The sequence below is a fragment of the Siniperca chuatsi genome, linkage group LG11 (genome assembly GCF_020085105.1).
Source record: "Siniperca chuatsi isolate FFG_IHB_CAS linkage group LG11, ASM2008510v1, whole genome shotgun sequence".
In the NCBI taxonomy this organism is placed as follows: domain Eukaryota; kingdom Metazoa; phylum Chordata; class Actinopteri; order Centrarchiformes; family Sinipercidae; genus Siniperca; species Siniperca chuatsi.
The window spans coordinates 27,236,469-27,249,827 of NC_058052.1; the positions used below are offsets into that span (position 1 = coordinate 27,236,469).

Below are 13,359 nucleotides of genomic sequence, written 5' to 3' on the forward strand. Positions count from 1 at the left end.
AAAGCTTTGAGTGGCTGAAAATAAGTATAGTAACAAAAAGCACATACATGCCTTTAATTCAATTTCAGACTTGAGTCTGTTCAAGCTCCAGGGCTGCTTTGAGTATCTGACCCTGACCTTTGACCGCTCTTATTAATACAGACACATGAGACACATGTTTCACCCACCCAAGGCGCAGCTGAGTGCAGCAGCTTTGCGTAGGCCGTCTAAACTCAGACAGATGGTGTCTCTCTCCCTCTGGCTCTGCTCTTTGACCCCCTCTGCTCCCAGAATGAAGGCCAGGCCCTTGGAGCTGCCCGCCATGCGGCCCGTCAGCGGCGTGGACAGCACATCGATCAGATTCTTCCAAACACCGGTGAGGATGAAGCGGGAGAACACAGCTCCTGAAAAACACACAGGCCAAACTGAGGAGTGTCAAAGAGGAGGGAGAGAAAACAGTAGATTAATGCTACTGTAGAAAGGTGCAACACATCAGACACTAATTTGTCCACTCTGGACATTCATTTAGATTATATCAGCAAAGCAAACAGCTTCAGTCCCTTACTGAGTGTTTACACAGCAAGTGGCTACAGTAACTGATGATGCTGTCAAACAGGAGAATTAGTGCTGTATATATGTACACACAAACACACACAAACACACACAAAGTATAACTGTCATCAGGGGTGACTCAGCAGCAGTTACCATGGCAATTCTGGCCAATCCTTTGTTCCCAGGGGGATGCAGAAGGAGCGCAGGTGGTCCCTGACTCATTTTCTCCATCTCTCTCTCTCTGCATCTGCCCTCTCCTGCTCTTTTTCCAGACTCTTTTGTTTTCTCTCCCTTTCTCATCTTTTTCTTGCTGCTCAGCCTCTTTTCTTTCTCAGTGCAGTTACACCAAGACAGAATCAGTGACCTGACAATTGTTAGTTTGTATTTTTTCAATGTTTTAATGCCAAAATATGTTGTCACATCCACCACATTGTCACATTTTTGTTTATTTTTCAAAGTGATGATTTCATTGGATGGACAGAATCAGACACAATTTGATCGATTTGAAGCACATTTTCAAGTGCAGTAGATAATGAAAAAAAATTGTCAAAAATGCACGATCTTGCAACTAATCACTTCTCACTTTGCACCAAATTCCTTTGAAATCTTTGACCTTTTTGACATGTATCCAAAAACACGACTTGTTTGGTGAGGTTATTATTCATACATTCATTCATTCAAGGTTCAAATCAACCAATGAATCAGCAAAACAGACTGAACCTAGTATGAATAAAAACATTTTAAACCATTTAAAAAATGTTTTATTGTGAACGTTGGCAAGTTTCAATCCCTGTTTTGATGCAGAACTCTTTGGTTGTGATTATTTTGCATTGCTCAAACTGTAAGGTACTCGTGTTGTTATTTCAGTTTTCCTGGCTTGCTGCTACAGGCTTTCTGGATATAATTTCACTATATATATATTTCACTTGAGGGTAGATTTCAAACCGTGTTCCATGATGTAGCAAGCAGTTACACGATGTTCCCTGTTACAGACCTACAGTACCGTAGGATATAAAACACCCCAATATTCATCTATTCGTCTGTTATGGCCTTGTTCATCTGTGTCCAATTTTCAAGGCACCACAAAAAAAGGTTGGAGCACTTGACCATGCAGCACTGTTCCAGGATGCTTCACCTTTCAGCACACAGCCAGTCGAGCATTTTCAACTGATTAACACAGCAGCAGTTGAGCGGTGGTTTCAGGATGAGTGAACCCTATTCAGAAGGGTTGAGCTGGGCTGATGTAGAGGCTCTGGAGTATTTTTGGAGGAACGTTCAGAGGAGGGGCTGTTCCTCAGTCATGAAAAATCTTTAAGTTAAGAGGTTTTGACTTGCAATAAAACGCCACTGATGTCTGAAAAGAATTAAATGTCTGTTACTTTCTCAATATCAGTCTTTCCACAGCAGAAGGAGAAGAGAATAAAGCAAACGACCCATCAGAACGCTGAGAGTTTGGCATAACTATATATTATGCCACAAACAAATCACTATTCGATTATACTGATATGGAACTAATGAATAATTCACTGAGTAAATGGGTGAACCAATCCATCAATTAATCCACCCATCATATTTCTGAGGTTTTGGGCAGTTTTATAAAAATGAGCTACCGACCTGCCATCACAGTCTCACTGCCAGCCTTGTCACAGCTGAGTGGTGATCGGCTGGACGCCCTCCTGATCAGCTGACCTCCAATCGCACTGCTGCCCAGTCCATCAATATCTGAGAGAGGAGGAGGGGAGGAGAGGTAAGGATAGAGGGAAGAGAATGCGAAGATAAAAAGAAATGGTCAACTTGTCAATTGTTGTGATCATTATAGAGGATGTCTGTGTCCTTAATCAGCTGGGAATCTGCCATATCCAGAGTCTGTTAAGTAACATTTTGACCAACACTGACATCTGATTATAATCGTTCTGTGTAAATATTGGTAATTTGGTGTCATTTTGAAAAAGATGCACAAGAATTCCTAGGTTTTTCACATAATTTTAGTCATTCTGTGACTCTCTTCGGGAACAAAAATTGCAGAGACTGAAGTGGAAATTATTGTGAGAGCTTTGATTTGAAGACTGAAGACTGAGTTTTAAGAACTTCAAATCAGTAAGTTAGTGAACTTGAGTACAAATGCCCCACAAGCAATGAGGCAAATCTTTCAGTCATGTGAGGTTTCCAGGTGACTCTCGCCCAGGCAGAATACAGCTTGCAGTATGTCCGGTTATGTGGAGACTAGCTGGACATACAAACGGCTGCGTGCTTGTGTGTGTGTACCTGTCAGCATGGTGATGAGCGGCAGTGTGTGGTCTTCTGGCGAGCCCCAGTACCCGGCCTCAGCCAGCAGGTTGCGCTCTAACACCTGGTGGTGGAGCTCCTCGATCCAGGCCTGAGACAGAACCACAAGGACTCCGCTGCTCTGGATCAGACGCACAAACTCCTTCTGCAAAAACACACACCACACATCAAAATCTATTCTACTTGGGCTTGGGACAGGGAGATCAGATGCACAAAATCTGCAAATATATCACATTTTATTCTATTTCTAATATATTTTCTCATTTTCCTCTACTCCAGAAGAAGGGCCTGACAGACTCCTGTGCTACTATTTAAGGCCTTTTCCCCCCAACTTAGTCTTGTCTAGTATACTTTACTTGTTTTTAACTGAATCAGCAGTGATGGGAGAAGTATGCAGATATTTTACAAAACTAAAAGTAGCAATACAACAATGTGTAAATACTCCATTAGAAACCCTGTCATAGTGTGTGTGTGTGTGTGTGTTTGAACCCCTGCAAACTGATTTGTGGAGGAAGCAGCACTCTGCTCACCAGGCTGAGGACGGGTGCGAGTGTTCGCCGTCTGAAGTAGTCGCAGCAGCAAAGTTTGAGGTTGAGCAGTAGAGCGTAGAACGCCACCAGGTAGAGGCCGTCTGCGTTCATCAGAGACTGACAGCTCAGAGTGTCACCTGTCTCGAAACCTGGAGAGTGGATCCCACCTGGAGAAAGAGGGAGGGATTTTTGAATTGTTAAAACTCCCCTTTATTGCACAGTACTTGTTCAATGCACCACAAGCCCCTAAAAGCATCCCAATCGTTAGTCAGTTTGGAATAAGTCCACCCTGATGTGGGCTGCGTCAACTGACTCTGGTGGGAGTGCTTGCAGGGATATGGTTCTTAATACGGTTCCTTCCTGTCTTCCATATCAAAGAAAGGGGGAAGGAAAAGAGGGAGGAATAAAAAACAGGCAGAGAGAGGGCGAGAGAGAACTTTCCTACAGACAGAGATGGAGGTAAAGCCAGAAGATAGGCAGATAGAGATTAGAGAGGAGGAGGGAGAGGGGGAAAGAGAAAGAGGAATAGGTGGAAGGAATGGAGGAGAGTGAAGGAAGATGAGGACAGAGAGCGGGGGAGAGCGAGTAAAGGTGTAGAGAAGGAGGAGTGAGCGATGTTAGGGAGAAAGAAAGGAAAAGAGAGACGGAAAGAAAGAGTGGGAAGACAAGTAGAGAGAGGACAGAGGAAATGAGTGTGAAGGTGAGAGTAGACAGTGAGATATAAGCTGTTCGCTGATGATAAGTCAAGTGTTATAATCAGAAACTCACTCTGGGGATTTACAGCCTCGACCAAATTCATTAAGTCAGTTAACTGTAGAGTTTAATTTGATTAGTAATTTTGCTCTGCTGATGTAAAAACTCCCAGCAGGCTCACTGTTTTTACTGATGGATTATGGGTCGTGCCTCGAAGGCAAAACGTTTTATTAAAACTGCTCTAAGGTGATGAACTGAATATAGAGTACAGTATATACATTCAGACCATGTTTAAATTAGCAATTTCTTAAAATCCTCATTACACATGCAATCAACCAGTGACATAAATTATTATCATAGGTCAATGGTGAAAAATGTGTCCTTTAAATTATTATTTATGACAGAAAAGTGTTGGCGAAAGCAAAAGAGCCAATAAGAAAAAGGCTTTTGTTCATCAGTGACTTTATTCCAAAATGTTAAGAGTTGTGAAATAAAAGGAAGTATGTTTTCGCACTGTAAATTCCCATCTGAAGGTTTTCATTTAATGATATTCCCAATGTGCCTCAACACAGATACACAGGATGCTCATGGAGAATTTAATGATACTATAGGTTTATGATATGATCATCAGTTTTAATTATTTCATTTCTAATACGTCATGTTTTTTTTCTGTTAGTTTAGTATGGCATAGGGTTATAAATACTACAATACCCATGAGCCTCAGGTGACGTTACTATGGAGAAGAAGCTAATCAGAGGTGTAGTGAATTCAGAAAACGTAGGTGTTGCAGTTAGTGTGGGAAAAAAAAAAAAAACACGTCGCCATAGTTACTGAATTAATCCAGAATCTCAAAGTGAACTAATTTGAACTGCTGAATGCTTTATCACGTTTCTACAAAGTGTGATCTTTAGTTTCACGTCACTGTTAGCTGCACATGCAACAGAAGTGTATGCTCTTTGATTGGATGTTTGTTACTGAAACGCACCTTGGAAGTTGTAGTTGACTCCTTCAGTTTGTATTTCCATAGGCTTGTACCCTGAACCTTTTACCAAATATTTTCTAACACAGCTGTTCATCTTTTGTAGTGATGATTTAGCCGGGAGAGGTTCGTGTCCATCCTAGACTTTCATTGCCTAACATTGTCCATGAAAAATTAACCAGACTTAAAAAATAATTCCTCCCATTTTGCAACTCTGTATTTGTAAGAAAATGTAATTACCTGATCATTTTTGATGAGTACAATTTCACAAAAAAATAGTCATCCAGTGAATGGTGAGTTCAATGCTTTACACTGAAAAATAAATGAGCCCCCGGCATGCAAAGAGGATAAACAGAACCATAAGAGCGGCTATAGTCCAGTGTGCAGATAATGATTTCATTCATCTGTCAGTTGGTTTAATTTAAAGTATCTGCATGTTGCACTTGTGAATTCTGGTTTAAACTAATAATTCATGAATTTGCATAACTTAATCATTTGTTTTAGTTTTGCCTCGTTAGTGATTACCTGCAGGAAGATATTCATTTTTTAAAATTATATTCTATTGTACTGTTCACTTTACCTGCACTACATTACTGAATATCCCCGAGTGTCCCCACAGAATGATGCATTTACTTTAGTTGGTAAAACAATTGATTCTACAACAGCTCTTGTTCAAACAGTGAACGTCTCTTTTTGGGACTCAACCAACAGCAGAGACTTTCCCGTGGTCAGAGCTGATTAATAAAGGAAGAGGCTGCTGCACAGATCATTCCAACCTCAGCAAACACACACACACACACACACACACACACACACACACACAATCATAGAGTCTATGGACTTCCCAGGCTTCAAACACGACAAGAAACCAAGTCACATCAACACATTAAATCAACCCTAACCCCCTCCCTCCTTCCCTCCCTCCCTCTCTCACCAGCCTGCAGCCCGGAGCAGAAGGTGGAGGAGAAGTTCTGTAGTGACAGGTCCACCTCCGTGGCGGTGGCCAGTCCCAGCAGCCGGGGCAGCAGCGCTGCAAGTGACTGGACGAACAGCCTGGCACTCTCCTGGTCGGCCTCCTGGTTGCGGAGCAGTTTCAGGGACAGGGCAGCGGTGCGCAGGGAGCGGTGGCCCGGGCAGTCGCGAGGGGTCTGCTGCTCCTCGTCAGCCAGCGAGACGTTGTCAGAGCCGATGTCTGACACATCGGAGCGCCCTGAGTCTTTCTCGGCAGCCATGGAATACTGGTCACATGAGTCAAACTCCGTCCGCGACAAGTCCTGCTCTTCCATACTGATGGACCGACAGGTAGATCAGTTTTATATTCATGCTGTTGATGACCGTTTTCAAGGCATACTGTAAAAAATGATTTCCTACTTTCCAGGCAGCCACTGGTTTGAGTTAGTGTCAGATTTGAATATATTTATCTATTTATTTAATTGTTAAAGTAATCATATCATTGTGTGGCAATGCAGCTGTAAGCACCTTTTCAAAGCTCTTCTCAGTTCTGCTTTGAAGAATACATCAGTGTCCAGCTGCCAACAAGCGATGACCTGTCAAACTGTCATTTTGGAAAATCTCATTCAAAGGTTGATATTTATAGGATAATGTAAATGTATTTGTTGTTTGCATTAATAGGGTTGCTAACCTGCATCGAAAAACAACAATAATGTAACTTTGAGCACAAAATATAACCAGCACTTAACGAGAATAAGTTTCACGCTTCTAAAAGTTAGTTTACATAGGGTCTTAAAATGAATGGAAACCAATGACTGCCTGCAAGGATGGAAATTCATCTACAAAACTATGGTATGTTTGGAAAAATGGCTAGCAGTAAAGCTGGGCCATATGAAATTATCACAATATCGAGATTTGGCAAATGTTCAAGGCTGTTTTACATTAGACTAAACTGTTCATATGTGCAAAACTAAAAAATTATCTGTCAGTAATTTTGTTAGATTTGAACTACACCTTGTTTTTTGTTATTTGTTTTCTTAATTTGGACACAAATTAAAACAATACAAGATCATATCATCATGCAACCCCATCGCAGGAGTATTAGTTCTGCAAAGATATGGTTTACATTCAATGCCAACATGTTTTTATGTCCACTGCCAACATTTTTAAAATTCTCACTTTCTATTATCTCTGAACATGGCAGCTACAGTATGGTTATGGTTTGTGAAAGATCAGAAGTGCTACACTCCCTTCCACCACCTCGACCTACACATTCTTACTTTCCACCTCACTACATAAAAGGACACACTACTTTGTGCATTGACACTGAAAGTTGGCACTGGACGTAAATCGGGAGGTGCGGAATCATCCAATATGAACAGAAATCCAAGGATACTGGGGTTGGGCTGCATCATGATATTTCCACTAAAAGTCAAAAAATGAATGCAACAATAGTGATGGTGGGTGAGTGATGGTAATGGTGATGACAATGGTAATAAATGGGCATATATACACACACACACACACACACAGACACGCACACACTTATACATTTACACATTTTTATTTCACTTCTGGAATTATGGAACTACTAGATTGTTGGTCACTGCACTATTATAGTCTGTACATCTGTCTGTCTGTCAATAAAAAAAAAAAAATTTTTAAAAAAAGTCAAAAAATGATAAACAATGGCATACATTTTTGTCTGTAGAAAAACAAGACAGTATCTTTTTGGATACTGCCACCAGATGCCCTACACAAATACAGTAATAATAATAGTTTGAATTCAGTCTTTGCCCGTACACACACACACACACACACACACACACACACACGTACCTGAAGTTGCTCTCGCTGTATCGTGACCCTCCTCCGTGGTGTGACCTGGTCCTGGACTCCACAGACAGGAAGTTGGTGATGTCGGGGTAGACGAGGGCATGACTTCGCTGCACCACATCTGGAGGAACCACACCTCCTCTCTCTCCCCCTGCTACTCCTCCACCCCCTCGTCCTGCTTTTACTTTCTCTCCTCTTCCCTCGACCTCCCCTGCACCTCTTCCCTCCTCCCGTTGGCTCTCCTGGTCCGGCTCAAGGCTCGGTTCACATTTGGTCCCCTCCTGACCACCACAGGATGAGGGCGAGGGGAGGCGTGCGTCCTCCCCACACTCCTCAGGAGTGGTGTGACCCAGGCCAAGCTCCCCCACCTCCAGATCCAGGGTGGTTTGGCCCGTTTCAGTGGTGATGCTGATGCTAACGTCAGGGCTGCGCTCGGTGGTCCCAGTGGTGGCCATGTTGGAGGAAGAAGAGCTCGGGTCCAAGGGAGCCTGCTCAGAGGACAGGATTTGTCTCTGCCATCTGAAGTCGGCCTCGTTGATCTCCATGGACTCGCGTGTCGACTCTGTCCCATCTTTCAGATCGTCCAGTCGTCTGAGAAGAAGCCGAGCCTGAGAAACAGCTCCCATGTTACTGTTTTAAACTTAAAACCACTTATTCTAAAGCTTATTTCTTCCAAATCAACTCTGGTTCCCTAAGATGCTTTCAGTAAATGAAGGGGCACTCCACAGATTTTGACCATGTTTCATCCGTCTATGGCAAGTCCTACAACTGCATTTATTTATTTTAAGTGCAATACTGAATCACTGGAGAACCCTTCCTAATGTTTGTGGAATCCTGCCTCAGTAGCGTACCTGTTCGGGTTGGATGCCACGGCCCTGCGACAGTTCATCCAGCGCCCCGAGGAGAGCGCAGGCACAGGAGACGGAAGAGTAACACGCCTCAATGCCTCCCTTCATACAGGCCTCTGTCATCCCGTCCATCACTCTTCAGAAGGAAGAAGAAACACACAAACAAACACTATATCTTAACTGCTTTGCTTGCATTCAGTAAAAAATAGTGAGAATTCAAATTTATTTTGGTTAATTATTTAAGTACTTTGTGAAACATGGTGATCATGGTCTGTGCTCTTTATTGTCAGATTACCAGTGTCAAACTAATTATAAAGGGTACACAGTATACTGCACATACATATATTCTTATTATAGGAAAAAACATGACAAGACAATGACAGAGATCAAGCTCAGGACAACTATAACATTGTGAACTAAATGTATTATTTGAAAATTTTTAAAGATGTGAAAAGGAACACTGTAGCTTTAAAAGCATATGCGAAGATTATGACTCAAATGAAGAACAAAGGAGTTACTAACAGTTTTAGCAGGTCCAGGTGAGACTTCCTCTTTGAGAAGGAGCGCTTCCTGGTTTCAGGCTCAGCCACGCATGGACCGGCTAGGTCGTACAGTCGCTGGGGACTGCCCAGAATCTAACACACACACAAATAGATTGCTACATTCATTCCACATTCATTTGATGTCCAAAAATGTTTGTAGTCATCATGTTATGTCAAATGTCACACACTTATCACCTGGAGGAATCCTCTGTATTTGTGTCTGTACACATAACAGCGTTGCTAAGGAAAGTTTAACTGTGATGAATTACTTACTTATACTTTAGTGAAATGGAAAGAAAATCAACGGCTTTCTGAAGGTAGACAATCAATATGAAGAGTTATAATATGCTGTGGAAAAAGGTCAGCAATAAAGGCTTCTCCTCCCACCTCCTTCATGATGCGGATGGCCTCGGTGCGGTGCTGAGGAGGCGGGTACAGCAGGATCCTGTGGTAGAGCGACTGCAGCACCGGTTTCATCGACTCCACGCAGCTCACCAGGCGCACAAGCTCCGCGGCGATGTAACACACTGTCCGCACTACTGGTGCAATCCTGGCGGGGGCGCTGGAGGAACAGCCGGACCCTCTGCCTTGGTCGGATACCCCTCCACCAGAGGAGTCCCCCTCCTGGCTGATCCCTGGCAGAGGAAAACAAGGAGGGGTGTGATAAAATTATGCTGATAAAAACTGTTCTCCTCAAACTTAGAACTAGAAAGAAGTCAATAGGCCTGAGCCAAAATGTCATTATCTGTAATGTCTAATAAAAACGTTTAGTAAATCCAGTTACCTAGACTGAGTCTGTCTGAGAAACGGTCTCGGTCTGGCGCCCCCATGTAGCCGTGGTGGGAAGCGATGGTTTTGTCATTGACAGGATTTCCCATGATAGCCACGAGGGACGGACACAGCTGCTTCCTGGGAGGAGGAATATAGTTGTTTTTTTTAAGATTATGAATATATTAGAATATAGTAAATTACAATAAAGTGAGGTAAGGGATTCTGAAAAGAAAAGAAATTACAAAAAAGGAAGCATAACATAAAACTGACCAATATCCAAGATATCTGAAAGTATCATCAACTGGACATAGAGCTCCAAAATAATGTCGGGTAAAGCATCTCTTAAACATTTAAATTAGGTCATTGACCATTTCCTATACCTTTCCTTTTTCTTTAAAAACTTTTGTTTGTTTGTTTTTTACATTTTTGTTCTAAAAAAATTGCATGATTTTTACTATCAAATTATTAGTCTTTTATTATTATCATTTTTGACTTGGCAAGCCCTCAGGGGCGGACGCTTTACATTTGAGAATCTCATTTTGGTGGCAACTTGTGTAGGATTATAGAAGTGTTACAAGTCTTACCATACAAGGTCGGTGAAACCTCTGGATAGGTGCATTGTGGGAGGACAGCTGCTGAGCATGGAGAGGATGCACTCCAGGTAGAGGAGCTGCAGGAGCTGAAAGCCACTGGAAGGTGAAAAGACAAGAACAAGATTTTTGTAATACAGATGTCAGAAGTCAGACAGTCTCTGGTGTTTGTAATAAAGTCTCATGAGTCTTGCCAATAATATTAAATCATGTTTTGATCTGATAAGCAGGTGAAACTGGTTTCTCTTTAACCTTTTACACACTTCATTTTCACACCCGTTATTGCAAAGCTTATGGCATAGTAACAACCGATAGTAACCATAGTAACTGATGGCCCGAGGCCAGTACAAGTTTATGCAGGGCAAGTTGCTTGACCAGTCACTGGTCCGTCCGGGCCAGTGGCGGACTGGTCTGCTTATGAAAAGACGCTGGCTCTTCTTTGAGAACGGAGTAGACGTGGGATCCCAATATATTACCAATGTGTCATGTCGAAGGTAAATGACAGTTCAGAACTACTGTAAATCTGCTCATTGCACTGTTAAGACCCAAAACGTGACTGTTATTGAGGGTGTCATCTCATAAAGCAGTCTAACGTTGAGCTCAACAGCTACGGTATTCATGTTAATATAAAAATCTGAAAATACTGACATGATCATACAGTCGTCCTTTCTCCTTGTAGCCATTGCTGCTGTGTGGCGCTCAGCTGTTCTTTTATTATCAGCTATAGATTTGTAGCGGTCTGTCTAATGTCGAGCGCTGTGGGTTTTAATAGCGTCCCTACAATGTACTGTGCTCTCTTTGACTGGATTAAAATGTAAATATTTACCTAATGTCTTATAATGTAAGGATGATTGAAATGTCATTTTACGGTAAGTGTTGCAATATAGGGCCCCAATAATTATTAAATGATGGGGGAAAAGGGTTAGCTAAAGCTAGCCATATGCTAAGATTACCATAGACAACGCTACATGAAACACCACCGCACAAAGTAACCTAATCTATAGCTAATGTATGTTGCAAAATGAATTCATTACTCTATCACGAAAGATTCATCACTTGATATGAGTGAGTCTGAGTCTCACTCACTCGACCATGAAATTTGCAGGTTGTGCAACAAACTGGCAACCACTGCAGTGGAATGGGAGGGGGGAGGGGGAGTGCGTCATCCAGTGGCTGGATGTTATCAGTAGCACCTTTAAGTTCACCCAAAGCTAACCGGCACTAAGAGTGATAGTGATAGAGATGAGAAACAGTCAGAGTAGATTGTTCATTATTAACATCAGCTTGTTCCAGTACATCAGCTAACCAACACTGGTAACACACCTTCTTGCTGTTCATATTTTTAATCAAGGGTTTTTGTTTCTTTAAATTTTGGTCGGCACATAGCCAATTATAATTAATTTGCTGTGTGGTAACTGAGATTCCTTGGAGATCTGTTAAGCTACAGCAAAGCCTGATGGTTCACAGACAAGCCTCAAGTGAAATTATCATCGAAATATTACAAGAACAAAAGAAAGAATATTACATGAAGTAATGAAAAACTGCAGCATTACCTGTCCACTGACTCCAGCTTTTCACAGAAAACTGTCAGAACCGTCACCACATCTTCACACAGAGCCTGGCTGGTAGGAGAAATATCTGCAAAGACAAACACACACACACACACACACACACACACACACACACACACACACACACACACACACACACACACACACACACACACACACACACACACACACACACACACACACACACACCCCATAACAAGGTTAATTCATGGCACCTACTTTATCTTTATTCAATATGTACGTGCAGTGATAAAAAACTCATTACTTTCTCCTGTCTCACTTTTCTCTCTCATCTCCCCATTTCTCTGGAATAAATAAAATAAATCAATACCTTCTCTGTGAACCTGTTTGACTCTCGGCCAGCACAGGCATCCATCTAAACCGTTCTTGTGTGTGTGACTATATAGTATCATAAAGAAGCCCTGCTATAAAACAGTTTGTACTGCACACTAAAGATTAAACGTCCGCAGCCACTAGCGGCTCCATGAAGCTTTAATGTTCACGTCACATGAGAAAACAACACACATGGATGGAAGAAAACTGAGACTTTGCTGATCTTAGATTCTTACCACCAGTGGGGCAAAAAATGTAAAGTTCGTCCTGAAGGGGACATCAAAGGAAAGACCATGTTGTTATCTAAGTCAAAGGGGTTATCCTGTGTATGGTGGCCATTTTAGAAACAGCCCAGCAGCTTGTCAGGCTCATCTCCACATTGCCAGACTCGCCTCAGTTTCCACCAGTCTAAGCTGTACTTTGTTTGCCTCAGCTGTACACACGCTAAATGAAAATGTGCAGACTTTCCCAAACATGCTTTCTGGGAGTGTGTGTGTGTGTGTGTTTAAGGCTGTTCAAATCCTCAATTTATCAAGTCTGCAAGGGACTTCCAGAGAGTCTGCTTCGGATGCAGAATTCACCAGGCTTTTCTCAGAAAGAATTCAAATAAGCATATTTTATAAGTGTTGAAGTATTTACCATACCATGTGAGGAGTTCTCATGTTAGCCAGGATAAAATGACATCTATAGTGCTCACTGGAAGCTATTACACTCAGTGGCCACTTTATTCGGTACACCTGTACAGTGGAATGCAATCCAAAACTGTTTTGCCATAAAGTCTACTTTTATGATGCCTGTAATGTTCAGTTTTGTTGACACTGTCACAGAGCTGTTAATTCAATTCTCTGTTTTAGCATTGAGGTCATAGTTAGTGGTTGTATTGTAATGGACTGCATTA

At 42.1% G+C, this 13,359-nt stretch overlaps 1 protein-coding gene across 2 annotated transcripts in view; it reads right to left on the reverse strand.

Annotated features, from left to right (window-relative positions):
• arfgef3 (ARFGEF family member 3) overlaps positions 1-13,359 on the reverse strand; it is a 65,416-nt gene that overhangs the window by 37,045 nt on the left and 15,012 nt on the right. For both annotated transcript variants that reach the window (XM_044214136.1, XM_044214135.1), the window contains exons 8-19: positions 12,111-12,195; positions 10,552-10,656; positions 9,981-10,105; positions 9,584-9,831; positions 9,177-9,289; positions 8,658-8,790; positions 7,810-8,414; positions 5,954-6,306; positions 3,348-3,514; positions 2,797-2,962; positions 2,146-2,253; positions 168-383 (exon numbers count right to left, since the gene is read on the reverse strand). In XM_044214136.1, the coding sequence (XP_044070071.1) occupies positions 168-383; positions 2,146-2,253; positions 2,797-2,962; positions 3,348-3,514; positions 5,954-6,306; positions 7,810-8,414; positions 8,658-8,790; positions 9,177-9,289; positions 9,584-9,831; positions 9,981-10,105; positions 10,552-10,656; positions 12,111-12,195 (2,424 nt within the window). The remainder of the gene's footprint in view (positions 1-167; positions 384-2,145; positions 2,254-2,796; positions 2,963-3,347; positions 3,515-5,953; positions 6,307-7,809; positions 8,415-8,657; positions 8,791-9,176; positions 9,290-9,583; positions 9,832-9,980; positions 10,106-10,551; positions 10,657-12,110; positions 12,196-13,359) is intronic.